The following is a 15,372-nucleotide window of genomic DNA, read 5'->3' as shown; positions in this document are numbered from 1 at the left end:
GTGGGGAGTCCAGGCCGGGCCCCAGGCTACAGTTTGTATCGACTCAGGAGGGCTGACAGCACAAGGCAGAGGATGTGGGAGGGGGCTCCAGCTTCCCAACATCGGCTCCGTGCAGCTTCATCTCAACTTGACCTGCACACTGAAGAACTGTGGAGGGAAGAAACAACAGATATTAAACAGATTTTACTCCTGAATTAAACTCCCCTTGTTTCCACTGTTGAAGAGTCAAGGCGCAGTTCACTAGTTTGTTTGTTTCATTCTTACTTTCTTTCTTATTGCTTTTTTTCTCCTGACAGATTACAGTGAACACACACACACACATACACAATGATCCATCTACACTTGCTACCTGTGGTAATGTCCTAATTTATTACATTATTTTCTAGAACCAGTTTTTCCTTACATGGGTGTGCTATAAAAACTAATTTGTTCTCATTTAAAAAGTAATTTCCATAAATGCATTTAGTTTCATTCAGTCATAAAAACTACTATTTTTAAAGACAAAAAATATAAAAAAAAACAAAGCAGATTGAAGCAGATCCCTTCAAGTATTAACAATGAATGAAAATAATTCCCAACACAAGTGAGCTCATGCTGGAAACAGATGATCTTATTTTTGCAGTGTGGCAGCTGTGCATCTAGCCCTTACTTAAGGCCAACCTTTTAATGAACCTTCAAGTGTACAGTAAGTGGACAGGAGTGGCTTACAGCTAAAGAGAGTAATGTTTCTTTGCTGATGGTTCCCATCCTCCCCAGACACCGCAGCAAAAGGCAATCAAGCCATTTAGCTCCGACAGGGAAAAATAACTCTAATGCCAAAATAAAAACACATTAGGTCAAATGTCATGAATAAATTCAAATATGTAAGTGTTTGTTTGAGTGTGTGTGTGTGTATGTGTGTGTGTGTGTGTGTGTGTGTGTGTGGAGTTATATATGCATCTCGCCTATCAGTGTGTTTATAATATAACATAGTGTGTAGGCTCTCTGTACTCTGAACACACATTGTGAGAGAAGCTGCAGAGCAGTGGATAAGACTCACAGCACTACAATAAATAGTGACAGTGAGCAGGGCAGACCGGGACAGCCCCTCTTAGTCTGCAGCGATTGTGTTTCAGTGTGTTCGCCCGGCTCTTCCTGTGGTGCTCTGTGTTGTGGAGCAAAAAGCCACTGCTGGGAGCCACAGTGGAAGAGATCAATTGTACACATTCCTGCCACCTGAGATTCAAGTGTTTCTGTAATACTGCACAGCTCAATCGATACTTAAGCGAGGAGCCGACTGGGAAGAGCCCAGTCCAAAGCTTAATGGTGGGACCACTCCCACAAAGAGAAAGCACGTATTTACTCCTGTGTGTTTCTGCTTCCCACCTGTCAGTAGCCTGCATGAAAAATGACTCATCATGCTTTAATCCAAACAAACATTTCATATGCATCTTTAATATTTTACATTCAATTAATTCAGACAAGGCTTAAACTATTACTGGGACACAAATGTTATAATTAGTAATGTTTTTTGTTGGTATTGTATTTTTTCTTTTCTTACGAAATTCCAGTTATTATTATTAGTATTAATGATTAAATAAAGCATTATAAATTCACATTTAAATATCTTAACTATCATCAATGTGTAATTTTAAATTATTAAAAAATATTTTAGTAGCATATTATAATTATTTTTAACAATAACAAAAATAATAATAACAATAATAATAATAATAAATAATAATGATAATGATAATGATAATAAACGCGGACTTTTGGTATAATTGTGAGTTAACGCTTTAAATATCAACCCAGTTTTTGTCAGAATTAGCAGAGCAGTGAGGATGTGGAGCACTTTTATTTTTCTCTCTGTCCTTTGAAGGAATCTCTCAGGAAGCCGATGTGCTGCACAAACACAGCTCAGGGGAACAGATGTGACTGTTAAAAAGAAAACAGGCTCTGTGGGCAAGGATCATTTAGCTTCGACGTCTAGAATAAAACGTAAATATTGGGGATTTGGGCTTCGTGAAGAGGAGGGGAAAGCGCCGAAGACGCTGGACAGAAATTAACAGATCCTGTATTGCAGGATGTGCAACGATGTGTTAAATTAAATGCAGCTGTTGAAATACAAAAGGGGAAATTTTTCAGTTTGAATAAAAAATGCGAGGCAAATGCCTTCAAAGCCGTCAGAGGCTTTATCCGGATCACCGTGTGATCGTTTTGACAACTTCTTTTAGGGCTTTGTGGCACTTTGATTAGATCGTCGCTTTTTAATGAACCGTATATTTTCAAAAAGAAAAAAAAATCTTCAAAAGACAGAAAATACCGATTACATCACTAACACCTGAACCCTGGATCGTGTCTGCTTAACTATCTTGTCCGAAAAAATAACATGTTTTTCCCGCTGACACTTTTTTTTTTTATCACAATCTGGTGAATAAATAATGGAGAGAGGGAAGCTTTTCCTGTCCGCGTAAAAAACCCTCGCATCAACCTGATTCAGAGGATTGCCGATTAACGGGTGATTTCAGGGGTTGGCTACGGAAATGATGATGTTAAAACTGCGATCATTTTAAATGTAAGAGCATGGATCTCTCACCACCAGTTTGTCAGTGCACACAAACAGAGAGGAGGCTGTACAGCGGCCCAGAGCTCAAATAATCCAAAGTCAAAACGTGATTTTATTTTAATTTCCGCTCTGATTGTTGATGCTTTATGTGTGAAAATAAGTGTCAGTATATTTTCAAAGATATGGCAAAAAAAAAAACAGGGAATAAAAGCACACAGACACACAATGTTTCTTTTGGAAAACTGATGTATTTGATTATTAGAGTAAAGAATTACAGTATCTTAGTTGTTAGTAGGTATTAAAGTGTAGAGAAACTGGACCCATAAAGATCTTCCAACTTTCCAAGAAAGTGCATGTAACAGTCCGAAGGTTTTCAAACCCAATATATATTTATATTTATAAAAACACTATCATTTTGTCCCCCTGGCCGTGATGGACTTCTCTTGTGTGAGTTATATGTACATTTTCTTACGCGGGAGTTTGCATTTCCACATCTGAACGAATTTACAGAAGCTTCAACACATAACTTTGCACTTGATGTCAGTGAGGATGCTGGGACATAGCAGCAATGTGGAAATCCAGCTGAGAAACTAAAGGAGAATCCTGCTCATTTGATTGGCTGTCTCAGTTCCAAAAACCAGGAAATAGGCCAGACTCAATGTTCCCCTTTTAGCAACTGTCTTGCTTTCAACAACACCAAAATACCAGCCACAAAAAAAAAAAAAAGAGAGAGAGAGATTGAGGGAAAAAATATGGAAGTAAACAAAAAAGTAGAAAGTACAATACACAGAAACAGTAACAACATAACATGTTAACACTAAAGAAACCCTGGGAATGTAGCAAACTTCAATGTTTTGTCTTCCTTAAATAAAATAAAGGTAATAAGATTTGGAAAGAAAGGAACTACCACATCATTTAGTCCCTTGCCTGAATTTCATTGTTTCGCTTTGATGAGGGGAGGGGGGCATGAACACACAGATGTTAGACCATCTACAGAAGATCAGTGTACATTATTTACAGCAAAACTGTTTGCTTATTACAGGGCTAATGCGTCACATGAACATCGACAGTTCGGTTATAGCTACTACAGACAGAAAATAACTTAATGCCAAGGTAAGGTTATCTACCCAGATATTCTAAGTTTCAAAAGCACATTTTTTAAGCACCCATACGTACCCATTCTGGCTTTAAAACAAACAAAAACCTAACTGTTAATGCTTCCACTTGGTTTCAAGCAAGGTTATAATCACTAATAAATAAGCTCCTTAAAACTATAACATGTACATTGTACAAAAAAGCAACTTGTCTTCACACTCATGTTCGTAAAGATTTAATGGCGAGCAAAGCAGTTCAGTTGATTTTGTCCCTGTCTTGTCTTGTTCTCTTTCTTTCTCTTCTTCTGTGTGTCTACATATGTGTACAGTATGCCTTTAGGCATCTTCATGTGTCTGTGCACAGCTCAGGACATACACTCTAACTGGTGACAATTTCTTTATTGTCTTCCATGAACCGTGTGAAACGGAAGTGGGCCCCGTTCTCTGTGTTGGCCATTTTCTCCAGACCAGCAAGAGCGGCATTGGGCTCCATGCTGTGTAGCTTGTCTAGGCTGCCTGTCAGGCCACCAATGGGAGAGCTGCCCCCATTTCCCACACCGCCTGACATCGGTGGGATGCCTCCATTCTGGATGACAGAGATTTCATTTGTCTTCATTGCAAGGCCGTTGGAGAAGGCTGCAGCATACTGGTTCCAGAAACTGGCCGGGTCCCCATTGCTCGCCCTTGATGCCATGTCCTTCTGGAAGATCTCGGGAAACTTGACGGGGTTGGTACCCAGGAAGGCCATTGGCCCATCCACAGAGAGCCTGCGGCCTCGTCTGGCAGGAGCGCTGTTCCACATGTGTGTGCCCATGTGAACCTACGCAGAGAGGGAGAGGGAATGAGAATAAAAGGGAGGGAGGAGAGAGACAGAGCAATGAGAGGGATGAAAATTAGTGATGTTTACAAACTTGGCCACAAGAGCTGCACATGAGATGATGCAATGGAAAAAATAATAATAATGCTCAACTCCGAATTAACACAGCTTCACACCCTGGGTTCAGCAGACCAGTTAGCTGCCTGTGCTGTGAGAGGTCCCGGCATGGTGTAAACATCTTATTTTGGCAAGACTGATACATGCAGTTTAATCTTAACCTTAATTTGCTCATCTCACAAAGGGAGCACAGGGCTTGGGGTAAAATTGCACTGTCCAGTTTCATTGCTCTAGACAGTATTGCATGTGACAATTCCCCTCTGCCAACACCAGTTCTATGACAATTTTTTCTCCTTTATAATCCTTGAAAGATAGATTAAAATAATTACATGTTAATGTATTTCATCTGCAGACTACTACAAAAAAGTTCTGTTTCTGTGTTTAGTTTAGTGGAGCAACTTTAACTAGAAACACAGATATCCCTGTGTAAGGTTTGTGTCAACCAACAGCCAGAAGTTGATTTAAAACAAGTGTTTAAAAATGAAAATGTATCTGTAGTCTGAACAATTTTTCCACGTTCCTGTAGATCATTGTGCAGATGAGTTTCTTAATGATTTAGGCCTGTGACTTTTTTCACTGAATCTGTTATGGAAAAATACAGACTGACCTCGCTCACTGTGTTTGCCTCTGATAATTAATTGTGTGCAGTGAATCATTCTTAGCCAATCACATTGCGGAATTTCTGCCCAATCATATTAGTTGTGTGATTCAGCCTTTCCACTAAGGTAATTTTTCTCACAGAGCTGCTCCTTTAATTAATTATACAACATCACTGCCTCTTGATGCCTGGTGCACTGACACACCATATAAAACTAAATAGCAGCTCTGAGACTAATTTTTCACAAACGTTCTCACACACAGACTTTTAGCAGACCAACAGTTTTCTGGATGTTTTGACATTCACCTTGAGGTTTCCTTTGGTGGTGAAAGCCCGACCGCAGATACTGCAAGCAAAGGGTTTCTCCCCTGTGTGAGTCCTCTCGTGGATCTGTAGAGCACTGGAGGAGGAGAAACACTTCCCACAGGTGTTGCAGAAGTGTTGCTTGGGTGTCCTGCGCGGTGGAGCAGCGGAAAGCACTGGGGAAGAGGAGGCAGATGATGTGACCAAGCCAGGGGGCATGTCCTTGTCAGGGTGCAGGCTATGAAGGAAGCCGTTGACCTCAGGTTTGTTAAGAGAGCCTACAGAGAGGAGGGAAGGGGTTGGGCTGGAGGACAGGCTGGTGTTTGACGGCTCAAAGAGCTGTGAGGGCAGGTCTCTCATTTGATGGGTTAGCATGTGCTGCTTGAGGTTGCCCTTGGTGGAGAAACCCCTGTTACAGGCCGTGCAAATAAATGGTCGTTCTTTGGTATGGCTTCGATAGTGAATGTCCAAGGCACTCTGACAAGCAAAGGTCTTCCCACAGATGTCACAGGATGTGTTCTTGATGGTGCTACGCTCACGGAAGGGGAATATCATGCCCAGGGGGTCCTTTGAGGGATTGACAGATGTCAGGTCCAGGGCTCCGATGTTGGAGGGGTGAGAGTGCAAGAGGCTTGCACTGGTGTGCTCCAAGGATAAGGCCCTCTGCTGCCTTTCTTCGAGGCTGGGGGATTTACGTAGTTGTGGCTGCATGCTAGTGGGGGATGGCGCCTGCATGGAGGAGGTAGATTCTGACACAGCTGGACTCCCGGCGCTTTGGCTTTCAACATCCCCTCCCAGTGACGAGGAGTCATTGGTGAGGCAATCCCCCTCAACTAAGCCATTGGCCATAGCCTTCATTTGGCTGGCATGTAGCTCGTCTGTTTCATTGTTGTGAGCACTCTCTTGGCCATTTTTCTCTTGCCCCTCGTGGCTAACCATTTCAGGGGGAGCTGGGGAGTTACACAGGCTGTCATGGGAGGCATCAGCTGACCTGGGTGTGTCTGGCACACTGCTGTCCGGGCCTTCCTCCATTCCTTCCATATTGTCGTCAGAGAAGTTGTCCAGATCATCGAAGTTTCTCTCCTCAAATGAGCCAGTGTCAGAGGCCATGGACTCTGGGTAACTCTCCGGCAGAGGGGTGTTGGGGATCTGCCCACCCATGTGCATACGAATATGCTGCTGCAGAACCACAGCATTTGTGAACTTCTTCTGACAGATAGGGCAGGAGTGTTGGACTCTAAGAGGAGGCATGGCCCTATGGACGCTGTAGTGGGTCTTAAGATTGCCCTTGGTGGTAAACGCTCTGCCACAGATTTTACATTTAAAGGGCCGTTCCCCAGTATGAGTGCGATAGTGCATTTTCAGAGCACTTTGGCAGCTCAGCACCCGGTGACAGATGACACATTCGTTTGGGTCTGTCACCTTCCTGTCAATGTTCTCCACAAGCTGCTGCAGCTTGGAGGTCTCTGACCCCTGGAGGGGCTCCAGAATGCCTCCAAAGGGGAACTTAGCCTTGAACTGATCAGACATAAGTGGCATGAGTGGGTTGGTCATCATGGGCGGGCTGTTGGATGTTGTGTACTCAGCTGCGCTCTCCGAAGCAGAGCTCACATTTGTCATGAAGCCTGAGGAGTGGCTGCCTTCTTCAGTTTTCCCATTTGAGGTAGGCAGGGTTGCACCTTCACCCTCTTCAGACACTCCATCGTTACTTTTAGCTGAAGGCTCAGCAGCAACTGAGTCACTCTTTGCAGTAACAGAAGGGCTAGTTATGGCTATTGAATGATCTTCCTTTTTGATGAAATGTGGCAGGCTCGGCATGGTTGGTGGCAGCAGCATGCCGACTGAGGAAGTCAGAGTGGGCAAAACTGGTTTACTGTCCAACCAGCTGGTGACAGGTTTCTCAGGGGGCATGGACATGCCGTATGGAATGCCGGTGCTTGTTGGTATGTTGTCTAAATGCTCAGGAACAGGGTAGGGGTTCATCTGGATGTGTGGGTATTTTTCTTTATGACGCTGGAAATGCACCTTCAGGTTACCGCGGGTGGAGAAGCGGTTGCCACAGATATTACACTTGTATGGTCTCTCACCAGTGTGGGAGCGCAGGTGGATTTGCAAGGCACTGTCACTCCCAAACACCTTGCCACAAAACCTGCACTTATGCTTAAAGAAAGCATCGTCAGAGCTGCTCTTGTGTTCAAATGAAGTGACATTAGGTGGCTTGCCTTTCCTCTGCTGGGCCAAAGCTGCTAAAGAGTTGAGGTCCTCTACGGTGGTGCCAACACTCGGCAGAGAGCTGGAAAACATGGGGTTTCCAGGTGGGGGCTGAGGTAGAAGGGGATTCACTGCAGAGCTTAACAAGCTACCTATTCCAAATGCTGGCGTGGATGACTTAGCTAGTGAGGAGTTACTGAGCTGAGAGTGGAGGCTATTCATATGACTCGGCCTCTTGTCAGAGGACTGGGCATTGACTGTTGATGGCCCCAGTGTGCTAATGCTCTGAGATGTCTCACTGGTGCTTGGGTTGGACTGAGGTAGCTGTGCCGCTGCAGCCAGCTGCTTTAGGCTGCTAATACTGGCTGACTGACTAGCCAGGTTCTGCGCTAGGCCTGCGGCTGCAGCCAGCTGTTGGGAGAGATGTGAGCTGAGTGTGGTCAGTGGGCTGGCAGCAGGCCCCATTGTGCCTGGAGCAGAAGTTGGGGGCACCTGCATTTCTGGGGACTGGGAGGCAAGTAGAAGTATCTGATGGCGAATCTGCTCGATAAGCTGCAGCTGGTGTATCTGTTGCTGTTGTAGGGCGAGGAGTTGCTCCATCAGGGCTGGTACTGCCACCCTGGGGCCCCCAGTGGAACGGGCCTCTTGGGAGAATTGGGCCACAGCCACTTTGGTGCTTTGAAGATTTTCAATTATGACATTGCTGTTGATCATGGAGAAGTTTCCCAGTTCAGTCAGGTTACTGAGCTGAGGTAGGGGGGCAGAGATAGCTGAAGTACCTACTGCAGGGCCGGAGGTGCCCCTGCCACCATGGCTGTTGACTGTGTTGATGGGGCTCCCGCTCTCTGTATGACTGCCTTCCTCTTCGTGACCGCTGCTCATTCCGGAAACGTCCACGTCCATGGATTCGTCTTTTTCAAGAGTGTTATGCTCCAGAAGATCACTGCACTCTGTTTGATCAGTGTTATTAGCTGTGTCATTCATCTGGTCATCGGGATTATGGGGAGGAGACCCAGGCGAGAAAGTTCCGGTGGGGGAGGCAGGATTTTCATTCACTATCAGAACTAACTGATTCTTAGTGCAATTCTTCTGGTGTTCCTCAAGATCCGATAGTTCAAAGAACTCAGCACAACATCTACTACAGACGTGGGCGTCTGACTCCTTGCAGGGGGCGTCCTCTGAGCAAAGTTCTGTGTCCCCTGCAAAAGAGGAAACAGAGGATTAGTGATTAGAAATGTTTTGCAGCTGAAGAAGCAGCTTTATCTCCTCAAATTCCATTGTTGTTAATCTTAAGTTAATCAGTTTTACACTTATCCCCTTGATGTGTTCACAAAAACAACGATCGAAAGGCAACAATAAGCCAAAAGAAATGTGAAAAGGCCTTTTTCAATGCGGTGGCCTCTTAAACATGATAAGAGGGGATACAAAATCAATGGGAACTACTCAAATATTGCTTAAAAGTGATCTTTGAAGATGTACATCTGGGTTTCATCAGCCCAACCAAAGGTAATCATTTTCTCCAGATAATCCATCAAAATATAGAATAGAGTGAAGTGAGGACATCGGTCTTAATGAAATTTCATAGAAAGGCATTGATTTCCTATATTCCATGCCCTTCAAAGTCCACTTGTCCACTCGGCGTAAACCAAGCATTTGAAGGACTTATTAGACTTTCAATCTGCTGTCAACTTTGCTCATTTTCAGCCAACTATGGGCATCTTGGACAGGTTATCTATGTGACTAAACTAATTTGTATCCACTCAGGCTGCAATCACAGTGAGACATGAACAACAGAGCGTGTGGTGGTTACGTGCACACACTAAACTCAAGAAAAACAAAAGTGGAAAGAAAAATCAAAGAGTTACAAAATAAATATTTACTTTTTTAATGCCTAGGATATGAAAATATTTTCTGGTTAAAATGTAATCTCATGAAAAGAATAAAAAAATAGAAAGTTCTAAATAAACTTTGACCCCAAAACCTTATCAACTACATAAAAAAGGCACTCATCAGTAAATTCTTCTAGGGAAAAAACAAAAAACAATCTGTTTAAATAAATAGGCTGATCAAAACTAAGAAGCAGGGCGGTACATCAGAATGCATGCATCACAAACTTGCCAAAACTGATAAACTGGACATACCAGCTCACAGAACACGCAGTACAGTCACAGCAACTTCTGCTGTCACCGAGATGAAAATTCAAAAGTAATGACCGCCTTTCAAATGCACACAGAAACTGGTTTCTGAATTTTCCATTTTAATACACAGGACGAGTCAGAGAGTGAAAAGGCAAGACGACACCCTGCCCCCAGAGCCACTGCTGTGCTCCAGACTTTCCTTATTCTTTTCCCTCTTTGTCACACTAAAATCTCGCTGTTTAACATACAAGTTGATTTACAAATTGCATTTCTCTATGAATCCCTTTCATTGTGGCTCTGGCCCCTCAACACTTTCATCAGGGCCAAGAATTCATTTGCAAATGAAACCCAGAGAAGTGCAGCCCTGCCCCACAGAGAGACAGGATGCCTTCCCATTGTTCGCGCAGCATGGGAGCGGCGGGGATCGTCGGCACAGCCTGGCCCTGCTCATCTCAGTCGACTCAAAGCAGATCCTGTTTAATTCAGGGATTATCTCCCTCAATGTTTCTCTACTCAGAGACATCAGATAACGCAAAGTTGCCATGACAGTAAACCCTGGCCCTCACACCACCAAACCATGCAAACAGGGAAGACTCAACTTTAATGATAACTTTTCATGTTAAATCCCCCCCTTCCACCCACCCAACCCAAAAATGTGTTTGATTCATAGTGTGAGAAATGTGAGGATTAAATAAACACCTTTTCTCTTTTTTCTCAAGCCTGACTGTACACAAATTAGTGTGAAGAAAATCCATGACACTGAGTGGGGTCAAAATAGAAGCCATACAAAAAAAAAAGAAAGAAAAAAAGAAAAACTTTTGATTAACAAACTTCTGGAAGACGCAAAATTAATAAATTAATAAAATATTGGTACATATGTGTATCTGTGTATGTACATGCTCAAGTCTCTGCAGGAAAAACACGCCTAACACGATGCATATACTATTTGAGAAACAATAGTGAACACTGAAATTAAATTAATTCAACACTTCATTCATACACATACATGTAGCCTAAGTATGTTTCTTTAATTTAGAAAATTTCCAGAGAAAAATTACAAGATTTTATGTAGCGCGCATTTTCAAAAATCCTACACATCAAAAGATTTTCAAAAATATTTTTAACATGCAAGTGCAAAAAATTACAAAATTAAAACCATCACTAGAATATATAATTACAGAAGAATAAAAGAGAAAACAGATCACGTATATTCCCAAAATATTTTGTATGTTTTTATCTTAGCAAATAAGCAACTAGAGCAAAACATTTTTCATCAAAATTGTGCAATGCAACAGTGCACAGTGTCCTCTTCACCAACTCTGTCTGAAGTTTGGATTGTAAGAGAAGAAACTAATGAGGCTACAAAACACAAATGTCTGAAGAAATTTTTCAACAGTACTACAACTGTGTACATGGCCATATAGTTTTAGCTTTAAACTGTGCAATACTATGTTCTGCTAAAAGATCAAAATTAAATGAATGCATGTCTGCAAATCCACTGTCCACATAAGACTAGTATAGCAAACAGCGCAGATGCTAGCATTAGGCTTAATTCCCAAAATAGCAAGGATTAACTCTGAATTAAAATTAAGATAAAGTCAAGCTGGTATGAAGATGGAGTCTGTAAAACTTCCATAGAATCTCTATCAAAAGCACAATGCAAGCGGTGCGCAGGTCTAAAGGGCTTCAGGAGAGACAAAGAGCAGAGGACAGAGCCTCGAAAAGAGTGACCAAAGTTTGAATATGAGAGACAAGAAAGCGGAGGATTAGTCAAAAAAGTTGACGGAGAGCTTTGAGAGATCCTACATTATTTTTTCGCGGGGGGCCTCTGTGAGCCTCTTGACACTTGTAACTTCAGGAGGATTTTTCTGCTCACATCGTCTCCAGCCCTCAGGACTCATCCCACTGAACACTAGATGGGGTTCCACTAAAGCTGCCGTGGTCCAGGACAAGACTCAAATCTAAGAAGCTCTGCCCCGGTGACATGCTTAAAGCTTAAGGGGAGGGAAAAAGACGAAGCAAGTCCTTCAGGCTACACCTTGACTCACACCACATAAACACTGGCATAATGACAAGCAACTGCACTCTTGTGTTTGCAGGGAACAACAGAGCAAAGGGGGCTGCCCTGCCAATCTCCCCTCTAGGGGGGCCACTCTGATAGGGCAAAAGGGGATGGCCACAACATTGATAAGGCCTCACACTCGCACACACACACTTCAATAAAAAGCCGAGGCCTTGCTGGGCGCCTGCAGCTCCGATCAGCAGGGTCAATGGCGAGGGAGAGAGGAACACACTGGGCCCTGAACTCTCATCACCTCCACATAGAGGGACACTGGCAAAGGTTAAAACAGCTCAACATCCCACCCTCTGTGGCTCTCGCTCCGACCTCCCAGTAACTACGGCCCTCAGCATCACTGATATTCACCTACAAGTACAACGACTTTCTGTTTTCACATCCACCACAACTCTCCAGAAGCCACACAGCACATGAAGTATGAGCACTGTCTGAGCTAAACCCCCCACCCCCCCACCCCCCAAAAAAAAACCTGAGGACAACATGTCCCCACCTTTGTCATTACACACACAAGACACTTGCAACAATTTTAACACGTGGCCTACTTTTGGACCCACTTGATAATTTTGCATTCTGCAAGGTTTTTGACAAAAGTAACTCTTCTCTAAGTTTATTAGATTTAAAGGAAAATGCAGAAAAAACAGCACTTAGGAATTAATCAGCAAGTTCCAATAAATCACGTGAAATGGGCTGAAAATACCTTTCTATGCATGGCTGTCTCCTCAAAGAAACAAGTGTTCATTTCAAATGACCTGCACGTGTTTTTCAGGCAGTATACTGAACACAATGTTGCTTTATGAATATTTACACTGTACATATTAAATTTCGAGGCCTTATCCAACAGAGCTAAGCCAAAAACAATTTCTCATTTTATCTATATTTTTAAGTTATTCCACGTCTTGTTATTTTTTGTGCAAACAATTCCAGCAAATTAAAATGAAAACCAATGTGAATATAAATGTTGAGCAACAAAATTCGTCCAGACAGCCTGACAGACCCCAGAGAAGCCTCCACTCACTTAAAGAATATTTATTTAAATTACAGAAATTTTAAACAACTATTATTTTCTTGGTGACGAGTCGTGGATAGAAAAGTCGGTCAACAAAAACACACGTTACAACGCAACGTCCTGTTAGGAAATTCAAGCTTTATTAATCTTATCCTACCATCTTATCACACTGTGTGTTTTGTTGTAAGATTTTTGAGTTTTAAATTCTGCTTTCAACAAAGATGTGACAATTTACACTCAGCTCTAACTTGACTGGCTGTTGCTGGCCTTTGTAAGAGCTCCAGTGCAGAGTCCTGCATTTCCAGCTCTGAATGGCACTTTGTATAAACTGATTTCACATTTTAGGCACAAACAGCACCGGTAAAAGAGAGTGTAGTTCGCTTTACGGACAAAAACTGGCTTTGTATCATTTTACACAGCAGGCGAAAGGCCGCTTTTAAGCCTTCCTAAGGGCGTAAAGTAAAAATGAACGAGTCTATTTTATCTGTGTTGATTTCGGTTGAGAAAACTAGACATTATTTTGTAACGAAACAGGAACGGTGTGTGTGTGTGTGTGTGTTTGTGTGTGTGTGTGTGTGTGTGTATGCGCGTTTATGTGCGCGTGTCTCTGAGTGACTAAGACTTGTCTTCTCTGTGCTGCTATCTGGACAAAGTTGAACAAAAAGTATAAACGATGAGTGAAGGGATATTTTCAGGATGCGGGGCGGATGTGTGTTCATCTACAAGGCACTTTGCCCCCCAACTTAAAACAGTAAAGCTCACTAGAGAGGCTACAGGCGACGACTTGCTGCTGGGACTGATTTTTATAAAAGAGGAAAATCACTGTGCGACTTTCTAACGCAGGACTGAAACAAGCGGACGCGGTCTTTCTGTGTCCGGAACTAAGGAAAAGTTGGAGTCCCGGCAAGAGCGACAGGGTGGTCCATGTCGACGCACCGAGACCGGCCACTGAGCGCACGGAAGCCCCGGAGAGGACCGAAAACTGAGCCGGCGATACGTTACAGCAGAGTTTCTACGCTTATTTAAAAACACGATTTAAAGCTGATGTGGAGACTTTAAAGTTTTGAAAGTTTTTTACACACATAAACACTCAGCGTAAACATGAAGAGAAATGCTCCCTGCACTTTGGTTATTATCTTTGACTCATGTATCTGTTACAGTTAAGTTTGTAGAGAACCGATCACAGAGACACAAATGAGGGAAAAAAATATAAAAGTAGCTTCAAATTCTCCTTTGAACTGAAATAAAGTGAATTTATGGATATGCTGAAAATAAAGTTTTGTGAAAAGTGCCAAAGACTTTAATCACGGAAACGATGGAATTTACAAAGAAAGAAACAATTACTAAAAGTATAAAGCCCAATTCAAAGTACGAACCTCAACTATAACATTTGGCCTCAAACATGATAAAACAGTTAAAAAGTGTTAGAAATTAACGATGCTTGGATAAAAGCAGTGACAGGCTACTTGGACTTACCATTGTGTTCCGATAAAGGCAGATGAGGGTCGGATTGGAAGTGTTGCGGCTTCGCTTGTTTCCTCCGCGACATGCTGGCTGGCACATCAGCGAGCAAAGAATAAAAAAATGACTACAAAACCTTCTCAAAAATTACGTAAATCGAGCCCATCCACCGCGCATGTGCCCCGTTATGATTATCAATAATGCTCTGCGATTAATCATACGGGGGGCTTCTTTGAAAGGCGATTGGCACCTCGCCAGCCCCCCTCCTATTCAAATGAAGTCTCTTTAATCAATTAGCTCCTGATTTGCTGGGGACTCTTGTCTCTCTCTCAGCTCCCACCCAATGAGTTGATCCGTATGGGGAAGAAAGGCTGGGTTTTCCAAACTCCCTTTAGATACGGTTTAACCCCTTCTGTTAGCCAAGTCAAAGCTTATCTTGACTACTACAGGGGAATGTCAGCATCTCGAGTCCATGCCTGCGACAGTATCTTTCAATCTTTCACATTAATCAAGCAGCGATCACAGTTTTTCTTGTCTCTTTTTTTCCTCCTGTAGATGCGGACAGGCTGGACAGCTCGCAACTCAAACCTCCGCGATCTCCAGCCAACTTTCTTCTCTCTACAGCTCGGTAGTCCGTCCTCCGCTCTTGCATTAAGATCGTTGTAATTCAGCTCTTGTTGTGTTGTACACCGACACCTTCTCTCTGAAGAGTTTCAAGCGAGGCTCTCGGTGCGCTGAAACGCAGCTCGCGCGAGCATGTTCCGTGCGTAAATGGCACCGGTACGCGTTCCCAAAAGTCCACGGTGTGATCCGACGTCCCAATCAGTTTCATTTGATTATTATTAGTAGAAAGGGGGATTACTTAGTAACACGTTTTCATCACACAGTGCATTCCGCGAATAAACAAACTTTGAGGGCCCGTGCAGCACTGGGACAAACGCGGAGCCCGGCCCATCGAGGATCTGATTGGTCACCGGGCTACTCAGTCATGCTGCCATTCAC

The 15,372-nt window shown here is 43.1% G+C and overlaps 1 protein-coding gene across 1 annotated transcript; it reads right to left on the bottom strand.

Annotated features, from left to right (window-relative positions):
- Positions 1-2,785: 2,785 nt before the first annotated feature.
- On the bottom strand, positions 2,786-15,119 carry sall1 (spalt like transcription factor 1). Its single transcript, XM_022742860.1, has 3 exons — positions 14,386-15,119; positions 5,481-8,887; positions 2,786-4,462 (listed from the first exon to the last, which is right to left on the bottom strand). The coding sequence occupies exons 1-3, from the start codon at positions 14,456-14,458 to the stop codon at positions 4,022-4,024; spliced, it is 3,921 nt and encodes a 1,306-aa protein (XP_022598581.1). The 5' UTR covers positions 14,459-15,119; the 3' UTR covers positions 2,786-4,021.
- Positions 15,120-15,372: the final 253 nt, after the last annotated feature.

This window comes from Seriola dumerili, unplaced genomic scaffold (genome assembly GCF_002260705.1).
Source record: "Seriola dumerili isolate Sdu_G_001 unplaced genomic scaffold, Sdu_1.0 BDQW01000003.1, whole genome shotgun sequence".
Taxonomy (NCBI): Eukaryota; Metazoa; Chordata; class Actinopteri; order Carangiformes; family Carangidae; genus Seriola; species Seriola dumerili.
This window is presented reverse-complemented; position numbering and strand designations above follow the sequence as displayed.

Bases quoted from the DNA above. Each gene is read 5' to 3' on its own strand.
- sall1 (XM_022742860.1), bottom strand. From the start codon at position 14,458: ATGTCGCGGAGGAAACAAGCGAAGCCGCAACACTTCCAATCCGACCCT. The intron at 8,888-14,385 runs GTAAGTCCAAGT...CCTCTTTTGCAG, and splicing joins GCCTTTATCGGAACACAATG to GGGACACAGAACTTTGCTCA. The intron at 4,463-5,480 runs GTGAATGTCAAA...CTCTCTGCGTAG, and splicing joins CCACCAAAGGAAACCTCAAG to GTTCACATGGGCACACACAT.